At 38.7% G+C, this 16,007-nt stretch overlaps 1 protein-coding gene across 10 annotated transcripts in view; it reads right to left on the bottom strand.

Annotated features, from left to right (window-relative positions):
• Nrg1 (neuregulin 1) overlaps positions 1 to 16,007 on the bottom strand; it is a 1,068,405-nt gene that overhangs the window by 127,468 nt on the left and 924,930 nt on the right. For 8 of the 10 annotated variants that reach the window (XM_031339487.1, XM_031339489.1, XM_031339501.1 and 5 more), the window contains exons 4-5: positions 9,625 to 9,675; positions 6,234 to 6,284 (exon numbers count right to left, since the gene is read on the bottom strand). The exons of the other annotated variants lie outside the window; for them this stretch is intronic. In XM_031339487.1, coding sequence (XP_031195347.1) covers positions 6,234 to 6,284; positions 9,625 to 9,675 — 102 coding nt within the window. The remainder of the gene's footprint in view (positions 1 to 6,233; positions 6,285 to 9,624; positions 9,676 to 16,007) is intronic. 10 annotated transcript variants of the gene reach the window in all.

The following is a 16,007-nucleotide window of genomic DNA, read 5'->3' on the forward strand; positions in this document are numbered from 1 at the left end:
AGCTGGATGGCTCCAAAAATAAATTATAAAGAAACAGGAAATACTAGTTTCATGACATGAGTTTCATAATATGAGTACACATGTAGTGGATATAATACTGTGTTCTGTAAATATGCAATGTGATAACTAAAATGCAGGCAAAATATAATTTTGAAAGCAGGCAAAATATAGTTTAGTTTTTTTTTTTCTCTCCCAGCTGATAGTCAGAATTAGATTTTAGTGAGAAGTTCTTCGGAGCATATGTTCCAGTAAAAGACACCCAAAATAATAAATACAGGGATGCAACCACTCCGTATCTGATACATGGCTACTAGAAATTTAACTACCATACAAGAAATGTCATGATTTAAGAAAGTGTAGAGTAAGTTATCTCCAGGTCTGGAGAGGCCATGCAGCTCTCCTAAGGGCTGGCTTTTCCAGCATCAGAGTCTCATGTTCAGGGAGATCAGCTTCCCCTTAACACAGTATCCCCAAGGTAAAGAGCATCCTGTGAAATAGATCCACATTGTGACAACAACCAAGCCCCCCCCCCCCCACAGCTCCAGACCAACTGCTTCTTCTGGTTCCATAATATGAAAGTCATGAATGAGTGGCTTTACCTGATCCTACCACTGACTAAGGGTTCTGCTACGCGCTTCATTACTTGCGTTGATTGTGAAGAATATCCTTTTTCATAAGTCTTAGCTTTGGGTTAACTAGGACAAAAACAATTATTTTCTTGAGTCCTTATAACAATTCTATTTTGCTGTTTTTTTTTTTTTTAAGCAAAGCAAAAGCTCTCCCCCTCAGAGTGTCATAGATCTCATAAAGCTTTTTATTATGAGCTCATGATCTGAAATCAGAAGACTCATTTTCAATTCCTCCTTTACTCTCTACTTAGTCTTTGAATTTAGACTCATTGCAACTGTTTGAGTGGCAAGCCCCATGCTTGTTTAGGGCAGCAGTTCTCAACTTGTGGGTCACCAACTCCTTTGGGGTCTAATGACTCTTTCACAGGGTTCACATATCAGATATCCTGCATATCATCTATTTACATTACAATTCATAACAGTAGTAAAGTTACAGTTATGAAGTAGCAAAAAAAAAACTAATTTTATGATTGGGGATCGTCATGTCAATGTAAGAGTGAGAACTACTGACTTAAGAGAATAAAATCAAATTCACAGAGTTCTCTTCATCACTGACTCAAATTATAAAAATGTGCCTTGTTAAAAAAATGTCTTATACAGAAATCCATAATACATATGGGTCACACACGTCTGGATGTGCATACACATCTTTTAGGTTCAAGAAAATAGTTTTCTACAAGGTTAATTTTTCAATCAATTACAGAAAGTAAATCTTGATTTAAAAAAAAGGGCAGGGTCCTTCTAGCAGTGGGAAACAAGGAGAGGCACTGAGTGATCGCAGTGGGATGGCACAGAGCTCAAGAATCACGGCTCATTGGTAGAAAGTACTAGTAGAAAAAAATTAATGTATAGTCAGTTACAAAAAGAACAAACTGAACATGATGTCAGTAACTTGTCTGTATATTTGAGTGATGGAACATACATGCCCCAGCTCCTCTGCAAGTCACTGCACTGTCCGAAACCTCTAAGCAATCAGAAAGAGTGAAGCACTGCCAGTTGGCCAATTTTCCCTTTGAATTATTTCATTGCTATATGCACTACAGCAATTTTTCATTATTCACAGTGGGCATAGCTATCATGCCATTGCAAAGGCCATGTTTGAGGAAACATGAGCACAATACACACTGAGTCAGAAGGAGCTCTCCAATACAAGAGCTCAGTTTACTACCACCAGAGATTTGGAAATAAAATGCCATTTTTTTCCAGCTGAGAGTCATTTAGCAAAGATCAGGACAGTTTTTTCTACCTTTAAAGTGGCTCTGTCAGTTACAGCTGAAGGTAGAAGATAAGAAACATCACTCTGATGTCCCAATGGGGCCAGCCAGACGTGGTCCATTCTAGTTATTCACTGTGCTATTACCAAGTGCTAAACCTGTATCTCATTAAGATAGAGACAAAAGACATTTTTGCCCCTTTAGCTAGCTCATGTAGGTGCCAAATCGGAGACTGAATTGTTCATTTCTCTCAGAGACTTCAAAGAGGACTTCCTGGACATATTCTTTTAAGATTCAGCCTTTGCTGAGAATATGTAATATATCGAAATGGCAGGGATTTCCTGGCAAAGGACCTTCAGCCTCCCTGTTGTGGCTGAAAATCATGAATTCATTTGCTTCCTCAACTGGAAGGATAAATTTTTTCGAACTCAAAAAATACTTCCATTCTTCTTCGCACTCTCACCCTCTTCCACGTGTCCAAGAGACCGACCACCCGTGAGCACAGCTGTGCAGAACCACTTACATCTGTTTTCTCTCATTATGCTGCCCAATATGTGTTTGAAACATGTACCAGACACAGGAAAGGAGCATGGCTCAGGAAGTTAGGTGACCTGCTAAGCGCTTACTGTAGCCACAGACTCGTTATCCCTGTCCGGTTTGTTCACCTGCCATGCTTTGCTGTCCATCTTTGTAACTGTGCAAAGTAAACCAGTCTAAGGCAACGCAAACTACCTTCACTGCCACATACTCACCCTGCATCAAAGGCTGCTCTCCCATCATTTGCAGAAGTGCACTCCTTTACATATGAAAGGTTTTTGCTTTGAGGTAACAAAAACCTTAGACGGGGTAGTAAGTGGTCTGGGTTGGATCCCTGCTACAAGTGTAGCTTTGGGCAACACTTGTAAAATGGAAGAGGTTTCAGAGTTTGAGCCCTGAGCTGCCATAGTCGGGCACAGTAACTAGCACACAGTAGGCTCATGATAACTAAGAACGCTGCTCACTCTTACTTGAAACACATATTGCTATTTAGCATTGTTTATCAGGGGCACATTATTTATTTATTTTTTTCTGACCATTTGTGAGTCTTCTGTTATTTCTTCTCTCACGTATGCTTTAGATTGGAATGGATAAAGCTGAAATCAAGGCAGCCATTGTTGTCAGAGTTTATGCTTTTTATAGCATTTAAGAGAATTGTCTGCAAATGGGGTCAATGACAGCTGGCACTTCCAAGAGGAGTCATTATGGTCGCTCTGAACAATCCATTTACATTTTTGCTGAGTCTTTGAAAGAGGGAGCAAGCTAGTTCTACTGAGGAGGTTCAAGCTGCCATTCGAAAATCTGTCACTGTAAGTGACAGGACACTTATTGAACCACCCACCTACAACTCTGTTAGTCCCATAAGCCTCGCTTGCATAAAATAAATGAATGTAAAAGGATTAGGCTTCCTGATAGAATGATTACCCTAAGAAAAAGTTAGAATGTGTAAGAAATCTAAATAGCAAACCTACAATGCATGTTCCCAGTTTCTAAAAAGAGTAGTTTTAAAAAAAAATCATCTTAAAAGAGGAAGAGATAGTATCTTTAAAATTTCACCTACATTTTTGAAATTCTATCAAAAATTTAAAAAGAGGGAAACTGACAATGAATATGTAAAAGAAAATAAAACCCTTAAAATCTTCAGTCAAGAATAATTTTTTATGTTATGGTTTCAAAAAAATGCATTTTTCTAGAGGACTGAGGGCAGAGATTGTGTAGTATGAGCAAGATCCTAGATTAGATATTTCTTACCAGGAAACAAAACAAAACCCAAAGAATGTATATCTTGGTAGTGTGAGAGACCAGAGTGTGTGGTGTGTTGAGTGCACAAAGAGACGGCAGGAGAGAAGCCAGGCCGAGTGAGAAACTCAGACCAGAAGAAAGTGTATGCTAACTCCGGTACCATGACATCCCATGATGATGCAGACAGCTTTAAAAGGCTGCTTCTTCTTGTTTCTAGTCCATTCTGAATTAGAAAAGCGGGTGCTTTGAGTCTAGGATAGTCAGGGAAGGTGTCTCTGGGACCAAGCTCAGCAACTGCAACCCCGGTAGGGTTCTGAGTCCACGAAGTGTTGCAATGCACATATTTGGGCCCGAGTTCTATCTGGGTATGACAGTACCCATAATAAAAGAAAAATGGACGGAGAAGCGGGTGTACCTCTGGGTTCCCTGACCAGCCTAACCTACCTGGGAAATTTCAGGCCACCATGTGAATTTTTCCATAATATTTTATTTAAAAAAAAAAAGAAAAGTGTATTCAAATTTTAAAACCAGTTTGCTAGTGCTGCCTTAAAATGAGTCCTATGCTCTTCCCTCACTCCCTGTGCTGTTCTAAGTAGATGTAGAATCCTGCACTTGGTTTATATTTTCAAATGATAAAGCATATTTTCATGAGATGAGAAAAGGCATTAGCTAATCAGTTCAACAATAATGCCCTGCCAAGGACAGTGTGACTTAGGAGAACGACACACGGAAATGTTGCCTTTCTTACTCCTAAATTGTTACCAAGCAGCAGGAAGTTACTCTGCTGAGAGCTAAAGAAATGGACTCAGATTCCATACTTATTTCCCTCTCCATAGCAGTATAATCAATAGAAATGTAAACCAGGAGGTTCATTTCAGTTCCCCAAAGTTCTGGAAAACCAAAATTAAACTAATTCCCCCATTCCAGAAGTGTTTGCATGTGTTTAAGGACATTGTCCACTACCCTACCCATGACAGCATGAAAGGCTCCAGTCACAGGGGTCTCAATGACGGCATTAAAAGGAACATATAGGAGAAACCATTTTCAGAAAATATGCCAAAGGGGAAAAAAATCTAGATTTTCTTTGGTGTACCATTTTTTAAAGCAAAGCTCAATATGACTCCTGAGAGTCATTTTATAAAATCCATACATTTGTCCTAATGATCCTATAAGTAGAACCAAATAACTAATATTGCGAGCAGGCTGGTAGGAATTGTCATTTGAATATGTAACAAGGGGCCTAAGGAGGCCTGTTAACTCTCCTAGAATTTCATTTCCTGTTTGCTATCCTTAGATTGCTGCTATCCGGTCAGTTCAATGCTGAGCTGTGCAGGTAGACCAGTAGGTCATGCTGAGCTGTGCAGGTAGACCAGTAGGTCATGCTGAGCTGTGCAGGTAGACCAGTAGCTCAGGCATTGATAGGTTTTTGATTCATTTTGTTTAATTTGGGTGCTGGGGATGAAACCTGTGCCAAGTACTCAGCCTACTGTGGAACTACACGCCACAGCAGTATATAATGTGTTTTTATACCATATAGCTACAGGTTTTGTTCCACTAACCTGAAGGGGAAAGCTTAACTACCACACACTATCTATGTGAACAGACTAACAGAACGAGGTAAGTTACAAAAAGTGCCGACTGCCTTTGGATTTCTGCCACGGCTGCTAAATAAGATACTGTCTCTTTAACACATTCTGTAAATGGCGAGAACACAGGCATGCATATATTAAAGAGCTCATCAAAGAAATGCTTTAAATTAAGAACTAAATTAAGAAAGAATAGCTCTCAGTTTTATTGTCAAGATCTAATATGCCCCCTTGTTTTATATCAAAATTTAATTCAATGCTATTCAGCTAATAAGTATCAGGAGCTAGTTTTACTAATCACTGGCAATTTTTTAAGCTCCCTTGACATCACACACACAGCACCAATCCATCTAGCAGAGGAAGAAGCCCGCTAGCACGAAGCACATTTCATGGTAAACAGGCCAAACTCATCTGGGATCATGCCTAGCGACATGCCTCCAAAGCTGCTCATAATCACTTACTACCTATCAAATTTGAATTAAGGGCATCTATATCTAGTTTTTTCACTCTGACACAGCAGACTGTAATATAAAGTTGGGGAACTTTGGAATAGGAGTCCCAAGCTACTGGGTGTGGGACCTTTGGCAGTGGTTTAAAGTGTCAAGACAAGGTATGGAACCTTTGGCAGTTGCCAAAGATGTCAAGACAAGTTGACAAAACCAAACCAAACCAATTCAACCAACCAACAAAACAAACAAACAAACGAACCACAAAAACCTACCCCAAACTAGGCCTCAGATGTTATGTAATTATTATTTTTTTTTTAGCATTCAAGGGTACCAGATTGTCCAGAAACTAACACGCATGTGGTATCCTCTGAAGTATATTTGGCAGGGAGCGGGTATCTATATCTAGTTCCTGTGAAGCACAATAAGAGACCATTTCTACTCCAAACTGAAACGTCATCCTATTGCAAACTCAGCACACCACACCTCCATAAACTCCAAGGGTACATGTGAACATACTTGCTGGCAGAAGTTGTTATGTTAGGTTAAAGGCTAGTAATTATAAGTATGTGTACTTACATGAAGAAGTATTTGCGCCTTCTGTTGAAACTGATATTCTAATGGGAGACTCTATAAAACATAAACATGGAGTGAAGCTTTATTGAGTCATGCCACGTAAAACATTAGAGTGTTGCCAGGCTCTGGAGTTGCCTAGAAAAGCTGTGCTAAAAAGCAGTGCAAAGAGGCAAATAGAAACATCCCTAAAACAAACCGATGCACGTACTAGGCGAGGACAGCAAAGACATGTCTCTGCTCTTTAAGCGCAGAGACTTCAGAAAGAGGTAGAAAGGTGAGAAAAAGATAAAGATATCCCTCAGACCAACTGTGAATGAGTTTTGGGGAAATATTACTCATAGCAAGCCCACACTACAGGCAGAAGAGATCATTCTTTCTCTCAGGTATAGGCTCTAAGGTGCAGTGAAGCACCACCACTGCAGAATGGGCAACTTTCACATGCTCAGTTAACAAGACTGAAACTATTTTAGGGGAATTTGGATCAGCATAAACATCCTGACCCATGCAGTGCCAAATGAAGTCTGTTCAAGTCTCAATGCGGCAGCCACATGAGGAGCCAACAGAACATGCTGAACAAGCAAAATAAGCTAGGAACATACAAGATTTGCTTAAGTAGCAAGGATGGAGAAGGGGGGAAAAACACAGCGTTTTAGAACTGATGGAGCATAAAGAAGACAGAGAGGGAAAAAAATGAAAAAAGATTTTCAATCCTAGGAAATTAGAAAATAACAAGCTTAGCATTGAAGAAAGTTGAAAATTGACAAGTAGGATGCATATTCCCGTCACCTTTCAGGAAATGCCAAGGACAATCTAACTTCCTCACAGAAGCACTATAGAACATTCAAAGGCCAATTTCCTAAAAATGTCTACTGGATTTGATAATGAAGTCCTTACACTGCACAAGTCCTCACACTGCACAAATGTCTGAATGATAGGTAACCCCTTTAGACATTCCCCCACTCCTTCCTGTCTTCCTTTTCTTCCTGCCCCACCCCACCCTTTTCTCTCAGATTCTGAAGAGTAGCTTTGAAGAAAAAAGTAAACACTAAGAGGGCAAGAAGAAGACGAAGAAAAAGAAGAAGAAGGAAGAGGAGGAGAAGGAGGAAGAGGAGGAGGAGGAGGAGAAAAAGAAGGAGGAGAAGGAGAAGGAGAAAAGGAGAAGGGGAAGGGAAAGAGGAAGGGAAGAGGGAAGGGGAAGGGGAGGAGGAGGAACAAGTAGGAGAAGGAGGAGGAGGAAGAAGAGGAGGAGGAGGAAGAGGAAAAGGAACAAGTAGTAGAAGGAAGAGGAGGAAGAAGAGGAGGAGGAGGAAGAGGAAAAGGAACAAGTAGTAGAAGGAAGAGGGGGAGAAAGATGCTGTGTAGGGTTCTCTGGACTACTATAGCTTTAAAAAGGTATGGCATGGTAAGAAATGACAATTATGCCAAACCAAGAATAGGGTGGGAGCAGTACAGAAAGTACTCAGCTCCATGTACTCACCCTTCTCCTTTCTGAAATACACAACATAGTGTACCTAGCACTTTAATTTTCCTTGTCTGTAAAAGGAGGGAACATAATGAGTTGTGTCATGATTTTGTTAACATTAGCAAACAAATTACAATTGTCATCAATTGAAAGAAACCAGATAAAAGCAAGTTATCACTATAACTCAGAGAGAGAGAGGGCCAGACAGAAACAGAGAGACAGAGAGACAGAGAGACAGAGAAAGAGAGATGGTGAGAGAGATGGAGAGAGAGACAGAGAGGCCATGAGTTTGGAAGGGGGAGGAGTATCTCAGAGAGTTTTGAGAAGGAAAGGGAGGAGAATATTATTTATTTATATTATAATATTAAAAGAAATTGAGTATTCAGTCTCAACTGTCCACAAATTTACTGCCAAATAAAGACTGTTTTTAATTTCCGAAGGTTCTATTAACCATAAAAATCATAAAAATAAAGAATATTCCTCACCCCTCATCAAGGAAATTTCTCATTGTAATGGATGGATACCATTAGAGAAAACCACAGCCAATCAAAATGCAGAATTGAGACAGTCCCAATGGACACATCTATGAAACACTCATACATCTAAGGCTCAGGGAACATTGCAAAAGAGAGGGGGTGGAGATTATAAGAGCCAGAGGCTCAGAGAGTATGTGGTAATCCTGTCTATCCCAGTAATGTTAGGAACTACAGCCAAGAAGTCTTACCAGCATGACTGCCTGGACATGAAGTAAACAAAGACAGAAACAGACATGTCAAAGTGGATGGAGAATGCCCACAAGACCTCAACCCCACCTAAAGAACTACAGGCAACTAAGGAACCACACCAAGAGTAGGAGAAATAGCCTTCCTCAGTGAAAAGCACACCAACTGGTTATCAAATACAAGTGGTCAGCCCCCAAAACATACATATATGTAAAATTATATAGATTGAACAGGTTATAATTAGAAATCATATACATATATGCATCATATACATATATGCATCATATACACATATGCATCATATACATATATGTATGTAACAATAATTAATGAAAAAACAGGCCATGCATTTGAAAGAGAGCAAGGAGAGGAATATCAGAGGGACTGAGGGAGGAGGAAAAAAGACAGAAATGAGATAATTACTTGTAGTGTCAAAAATAAAAGAAAAATTAAATAGCTGGGCATGGTGGTACATGGCTGTGACCTAGGTCTAAGGAGACAAAGAAAGAAGGATCCCAAGAAGGATGCTAGATTGAGCCACATATGCAAAGTTCTGTCATAAAACCAGCTAAAGACACAGCTAAGTCACTGCAGAACTACTAGAAAAACTAGGAAACCATGGTTATATACAGATTTGTGTAGCTGGGTGATATTAGCTCATGTCTTCTCAGACTGCAAGTAGCACCAATAAATGTTCCAGGCAAAATGAAAAGAAACAGAACGTTACAATAACGGTTTTCAGAAGTCGAGCCATGAAGTTTTTGTGGCTGTTTCAAAATTTGTGAAGCAAAACTTGCCAATAGCACTTCAGAGGTAGACCCCAACATAAGATGCTGGGTCTACCATCAAGGGGCATAGTCTCATTTCGAGGGGTTGCCCAAGCATACAAGAGAAGCATCCCCAAAGATAGAAAAAATCTCATCTTGTATCCCAGCTTTCTCTTTAACTTGTCTAATATCACCAAGTAGCATGTAGCTATGATCTCTTTCTCTCCTATTTGTATCTTGAGCCACCACTCAGGCCTGAAGCTGAGATCCATCCTGCCTTAAGTAAAATTCAAAAGAGCAAAAGGAAGCTGAGAAAAATACTAGAGCAGAAGACAGGAGCAGCTGAAGTTTGGATGCAAGGGGAGTGCTGGTTAGTGTGAAGAGCAGCCAGCAGTTAAGCCTTTCATACTGGTTAGTCAAACTTGCTAGGACCTTTTCCTTACCTGAGGACACATAGGCTCTTTCAGTTGAGGCTGGCATGCCAGTGGTGAACTCTGCAAAAAACAAAAGGCGATAGGCAATTATGGGGTAGAGCAGGAGGCTAGGAGCTGGGGCCATCGCCTACAATCCAACTGCAAATGAGGGTGAGCAAGGACAAGCAGTGCCTGAAGACGTCCAAATAAATAGTTCTCCTTTTGTGGGGGAAGAACATGAGATGAAACATGCTAAGTAATTATGAGGAACCGTTTGCTCCCCCTGAGGAAAATGAGGAAGAAAGGAGCACTTGAGAGAGAGTCAGATAGTGGGTTTCTTGGAAAGGAAAAAGAAATGGGGAATCAAGAGCGTCAAAGCCATTGTCATACCAAACCAAGGCAGAATTTCTAATGCTGGAGAGTTTTGAAAATTACTGTTGTGTTCAAAAATAAAAGTATGCAATATGTGGTGTTTTGTTTTGTTTCTTTCTTTTGTACAAACTGGCAAACAACATCAAGTTCTAGCATGGATTTCTTCAACTTGCCAGAGTTGATCTAGATGGGAGCATGGCCAGCTGATACATGTTGGCCACTAAGGACAGGGCCTAAGTGAGCAGATAGGCTCCCTGAAGGGATGAAGGATAAGCATTGTAGAGAACGCCATTATCCTGAGAATTATGAGACTTATTTGAGAATCTAAAGTTGATTTCTTAATGCCTTAAGAATGTAATAAAGGGGTGAAGGGTTACACTCTCTAAATAGCTCAGTACATAGTCCCAATGCTAACTTTAGTTTGTTAGATTTAAATGTTTTTTTTTTTTGAATGACAGTTTTGTGATACTAGCATGATACAAAGGAATAATGATGGAATCATACAACCTGGATTGTGTATAAGGAATCAAATGCTCTCTATTTTCATCCACCCTAACCAAGACAAAAATAAGCTGAGTCTCATGTGATGCCAGTTACCATATGGAAGTCACTACATCTATCTGCCAGAAAATCCTGAGAAGGTCATATATGCTGCCATTTTGCATCTACATCAATATATGGCCCATCATAGAGTAGGGTTGGCTCACTCCCACCATGATGGAACTAGCCTAGCAGGAGAGAAGACTCAAGTGATGATATTCCCTCAACTTCTGAAATTTCCCTAGGAATGAAAGACTTTGAGAAGCTAGGAGGAAAGAAAAAGTCATGTGGGAATCCAGAGTGACGGTCAAGTATCGTGGGTTCAAGTATCAATGGCCAGAAATGGGTCTTTGCTAAGCACAGATGCTAACCTCCTAGTGGAAAGTAAGCATGGATGATCATTGTTCCTCAGAGTAAGACTGTTTTTCTGACATCTAAGTATCCTACACCAGTGTTTACACCCACTAGAAATAGCACGAGGTAAAAGGAACTTGTATGTGAGGGTGTAGGACTTCTCTGAAACTTTCTCATGCAGGGGGCAATAGAGAGGATGTTCTCAGCTGGACCAAGGGTTGACACCTGTTTCTGAATCAGCAACAAGTAGCTTTATTGATCTGGGCTGTAGAACATAAAATAAAATGGTTCTTCTTTGGAAACAGGTAATCTTAGAGAAACGTTTTTTTGTTTGTTTGTTTGTTTGTTTGTTTTTCCAAATCCAAGATTCCCAATAGTTGTTCTTCCATAGGCATGCCTGGAAGGAGCACAATGCGTTCAAACTGTGCACCCACACTGAGATATGCCTCTGAAAGATGGATGCCTCCTCACTGTGCCCTTCAGAATGCATCAATGACTTACTTGACTACCACATGGACATTTTGCGCTCACAATGCCTGACCAGGATTGGGTAAAGCCCCCAACCTAATCCAACATCAAAATTTTTTCCATATTTATTTTTGGCAAGCCAAGTGATGGTCTACCATGATCTTTAAAGAAGATTTAAAAAAAAACACACAAAGCAAACAAACAAACAAAAAGAAAACCCAAGAGCCATTCTGAAAGACCTCAGAGCAGAGGACAGGTTAACCATAGCTTCCTGCTGTAATTGAATGCTGCATTAGAAAAATGGTCATAGTATCAAATGGTTACAACCTTTATACAGGGAGGCTCCTGAAAATAACCCCCTTCCTAAATTAGATACATAATCTGGAGATCTTTAAAACATTTTTAATGACTGTGGTTTCCGCAAAAACACTTCCTGAATTACTACTGAGGAAATGCAAGCTCAGAGCTTAAAAAATAATATATTAAAAAAAAAAAACAGTAGATACTTTTAAAAGATCTTTGCTATTAAGAAAAGGTAATCTTATTGATTAATACTAAAAAGAAATCTTTTTTTGCCCTGTGTGGAGTCAAAGATTAAAAAACAAATAAACAAAAGTTGTTTGTTTTGGGTGTAATTGGAATTTTACATCCCACTTACAGATTTAAAAGTTGTAAGTGCTACGGTCTCCTTGATTAGCGGCTAAAAAGTGTATTTTAGTACAGTAAGTTGCAAATGCTGTAAATAGTGAGGCTTCAGAATCATCAGGAACTGAACTCATGCTCAGTAGATATGAGAACATAAAAAATATTGTGGCATTTTTCATATTTGGATAATTATTTTAATAAATTAAATCCAGTCTCAAATTGCAATGGCTGATAAATGTTCTCTGGAAAATGATTTTCTAATAAATATGAATATCTGACTTGTTCAAGACTTTGTCATGGGCATAATAAGAACATCAATATTCACTAAAATACACATGCGTGCACACCCACACATATACACATTTCTGTGCACATTTAACATACACTACCTGATTATTTTCTCTGAACTTTTAAGTGTTTATCTACTATGCATACATAAAATTGTGATTAAAAATGATTTTAAGGTATGTGCACTTATCTATAATGGTAAAACATGAACCTAAGAACATCTTTGAGTATCTGAATTTGTATTGTCCATAATGTATAAGCAGCTAAGGAGTTTTCAAATTAATAAATACTGTAGGGATACTATGCATGATCTGTCATATTTTAATCATATTATTAATATTTATTAGCTTTTTGAGCACCTTGCATAACACAACAGATGTGGAGAGTGACACTTAAATTGTAAACCCTATTTGACTTCAGACATAGCAATGCTGCCTTTAACCCCAGCAATTTAGTCTGGAGACAGAGGCAAGGAATTCTCCTTGAGTTTCAGGCCAGTCTGGTCTAGATAGCAAGTTTTAGGCCATCGCTACACAGTGAGACTCTGTTTTAAAATAAATAAATACATAAATAAAAATAAATAAAACCTACTTGCCCCTTTTTCAGTGTGACTCCCCGAGCTGTTCACCAGTATCATATTTTCCACAACACTGTTTGGTAGAGGGGAAAGAGCTAACTAAGCCTATGGCCCACATGAGCCAAATTTTTAAAACACTACTGGTTTTCTATTCAAACTTTATGTTTTGAAAAAAAAAACTCTTTTTTTCTGTTTCTTTCATGTAAGAGCAATAGCTAAAAGCTCAATTGTACCTATGACAGCTTAAATCTCAGATAATTTTTCCTCATGTTTAAAGGAAACAACATAAGAAAAGATGCAATTGAGCAGTTGTGATCTTCTCCCATAATGCCCTTTGAAAAGATGGCATTACTTAATTAATGTGCAGACGAGTTATGTCTGTCGTTCTTGTCTTTGTCCCTTTATTCTGATATCTAAGAGTTAACCTAGAGTTTGTTAGCTGAGAATTAATTGTGAAATTAGGATTTCTTAGAAAAAGAGCAAGCCAGATAACTAGATAAAAAAGGAGCTCAGAGCGTATGAGCTAAGAGAAAATGTGTGTGGCCTTTTCTCCTGCCAATGCGCATTTTATAATTCACCGCAGGACGATTACCACCTGACATAATGTTTCTATGAAAATCAACATTGGGCACCGGCAGGTTGCATAGGTTTACATATGTTGGCATATGCGAATTCTTTTTTCAACTCCCCAAAGAAGTGAAAAAGCATTGGAAAAGGCCAAAACATAAACAAATACTTCAAATATAGCTTAATAAATGAGTGACTATACATGTGGTTTTTTTTTCTAAGCACTTGAGTATTTTAGCACTATTGTCACTATTCCACTGGAGTAAATGAAAAACAAAACAAAACAAAACAAAAAGTCAGGCTGTGGTGGCGCATGCCTTTAATCCCAGCACTTAGGAGGCAGAGAGAGGCAGATTTCTGAGTTTGAGGCCAGCCTGGTCTACAGAGTGAGCTCCAGAACAGCTAAGATTATACAGAGAAACTCTGTCTCGAAAAAACAAAAACAAAAACAAAAACAAAACAAACAAACAAACAAACAAAAAAAGAAGGAATTCCTTAAATTTTTATTATTTAATTTATATCTAGGTGCTAATTTAGATAGATCTACATAATCACATGTGGGTGGGGCCTCATCTCTACTGGCTGAACAGTAGACAAGATATTTGACCAGGGGTCAGTTCTCTGGGTCTTATGGCCTGGTGGTGTACAATCCCTGCTAAACATGTCCTTGCTAGCCTGAATTTTGTTAGGAGGCCAAGGACCCAGACACAGAAAAAGGGTTAAATCTCAAAGGGTATTTTAAAGAGAGCCCTGGATAAGCATTTGGGAAAGTGGGAGCATAAACTGGTTCTTTAGAATGACAAAGAAGCAGAGATGGAAGCAGGTAAAGTGAGGGGTTTAGGAAATAACGCAGTCTTTCTTTTTCAAGTTTCAAACCATCTGAGGCAGGGAAAAGAAATTAAAAATAAACTGTCGCCGGGCGGTGGTGGCGCATGCCTTTAATCCCAGCACTTGGGAGGCAGAGGCAGGTGGATTTCTGAGTTCGAGGCCAGCCTGGTCTACACAGTGAGTTCCAGGACAGCCAGGGCTATACAGAGTAACCCTGTCTCAAAAAACCAAGAAAAAAAAAAAATAAACTTTCACATGATGCTATTGCTGAAAGTCTCTGAGATGCCCGGGTACAAATAAATCTCCCAGAGGCCAAGATCTTCCCTACAGACTCCCTCTCTCTTTGACACCATTCCTCCTCCCTGAGCTTGACAAATGATTCTGCCTTAACTATCTATCTGTGTGTGCACACAGATTCAGGTGGAGGTTGAACCACTGTGCACTCGCTAGTAACAGCAGGTGTATGCTCCATTTCGCTATCTAATACTATTTTGATACTAAAATGGTTTAATGCCTATTCTAAGACTCTCACTTCTTTTCCTTTATAGAAGGAAATTTTTTAAATAAAATATATTGTGATCAAGTGTTTTCCCTTCCATATACTCCTCCTAAATATCCCTCATCCTTTGAGAGGATTGAATGAAGGTGATCTACTCCTATCCTCCCAGGGGCCACCTCATACTGCTAATGGGATTCTATACTTTCTCACTTCTGATGTCTTAAGAGCCCATGACAGGACTGGAGAAGTAGGCTCAGTTGTTTGTCTAGTGTCCGTCTGGCACATAACAGGGTCTGCTTTTTTTTTTTTCTTTTAATCTCCAAAACCACTGCATTAACTATGTGAAGTATCATAGGCCTAAAATCTCAATGTGTCAGAGTTAGAGGCTTATGGATCAAAAATAAATATCCTCTACTGTGTAGGAAGTTCAAAGCTAACCTGGGCTACAGACATTGTCAGAAAAACAAACAAGCAAAAAAAAAAAATCACAAAAAAAATACCCTATAAAATAATTCATGAACTTTTTATTTTTGTCAGGTTAAAAAAAGAAGAGCCAGTATCATAAATGCCTCTAACTTTCATTTCTCAAACATAAAATTTATTAGGACTGTATATTCAAACTTGATCACTAGACAAGGAACTGACATTAATTGGATAGCTCTTCATGTAAGATACATGAAATAAGTATTATCAAACTTTTACTATTCCAAAGTCAACAATAATGTGAAAGGACCCTATAGATTTTTTACCGGGACCAATGCAGTGGTAAATTATCACTGTTTAATCCTTTAAACCAGAAGCCATGGAATAATCCCCTAATCATACTATAAGCAGCGATAACACCAACTCTAATTTTAATTTGCTATATAGTATGTGTATATATAGTCACAAAAATCCAATCTAAATGTCAGAAACATAATCATTTATCATATAGACATATTAAAAGACAATGAAAAGAACAACTTTCAAAACATGACAGAGCTCATGATGTTCTCAAAAAAAAAAAAAAGACAAACTACTGCATTTTCAAAAATCATGAACTGAACCAGAGTAAAGAATGAGCTACTGAAATTCATGAACCCTTAAATTTTGAATTTTTTGCACCAATCCTATAAAATTCCATGTGGAATAAAGTAATAATAGCCAAATGCCCTGATTGACCTGTATTGATTACAAAGCAAAGTGGCATTGCACTTGCTCATATACATTTTAAATGGCACTCACATTTTAACTATCATAAGCATGGTTTCTTTTTTTTTTTTTTTTTTTTTTTTT

The sequence above is a fragment of the Mastomys coucha genome, unplaced genomic scaffold (assembly GCF_008632895.1).
Source record: "Mastomys coucha isolate ucsf_1 unplaced genomic scaffold, UCSF_Mcou_1 pScaffold22, whole genome shotgun sequence".
NCBI classification, from domain to species: domain Eukaryota; kingdom Metazoa; phylum Chordata; class Mammalia; order Rodentia; family Muridae; genus Mastomys; species Mastomys coucha.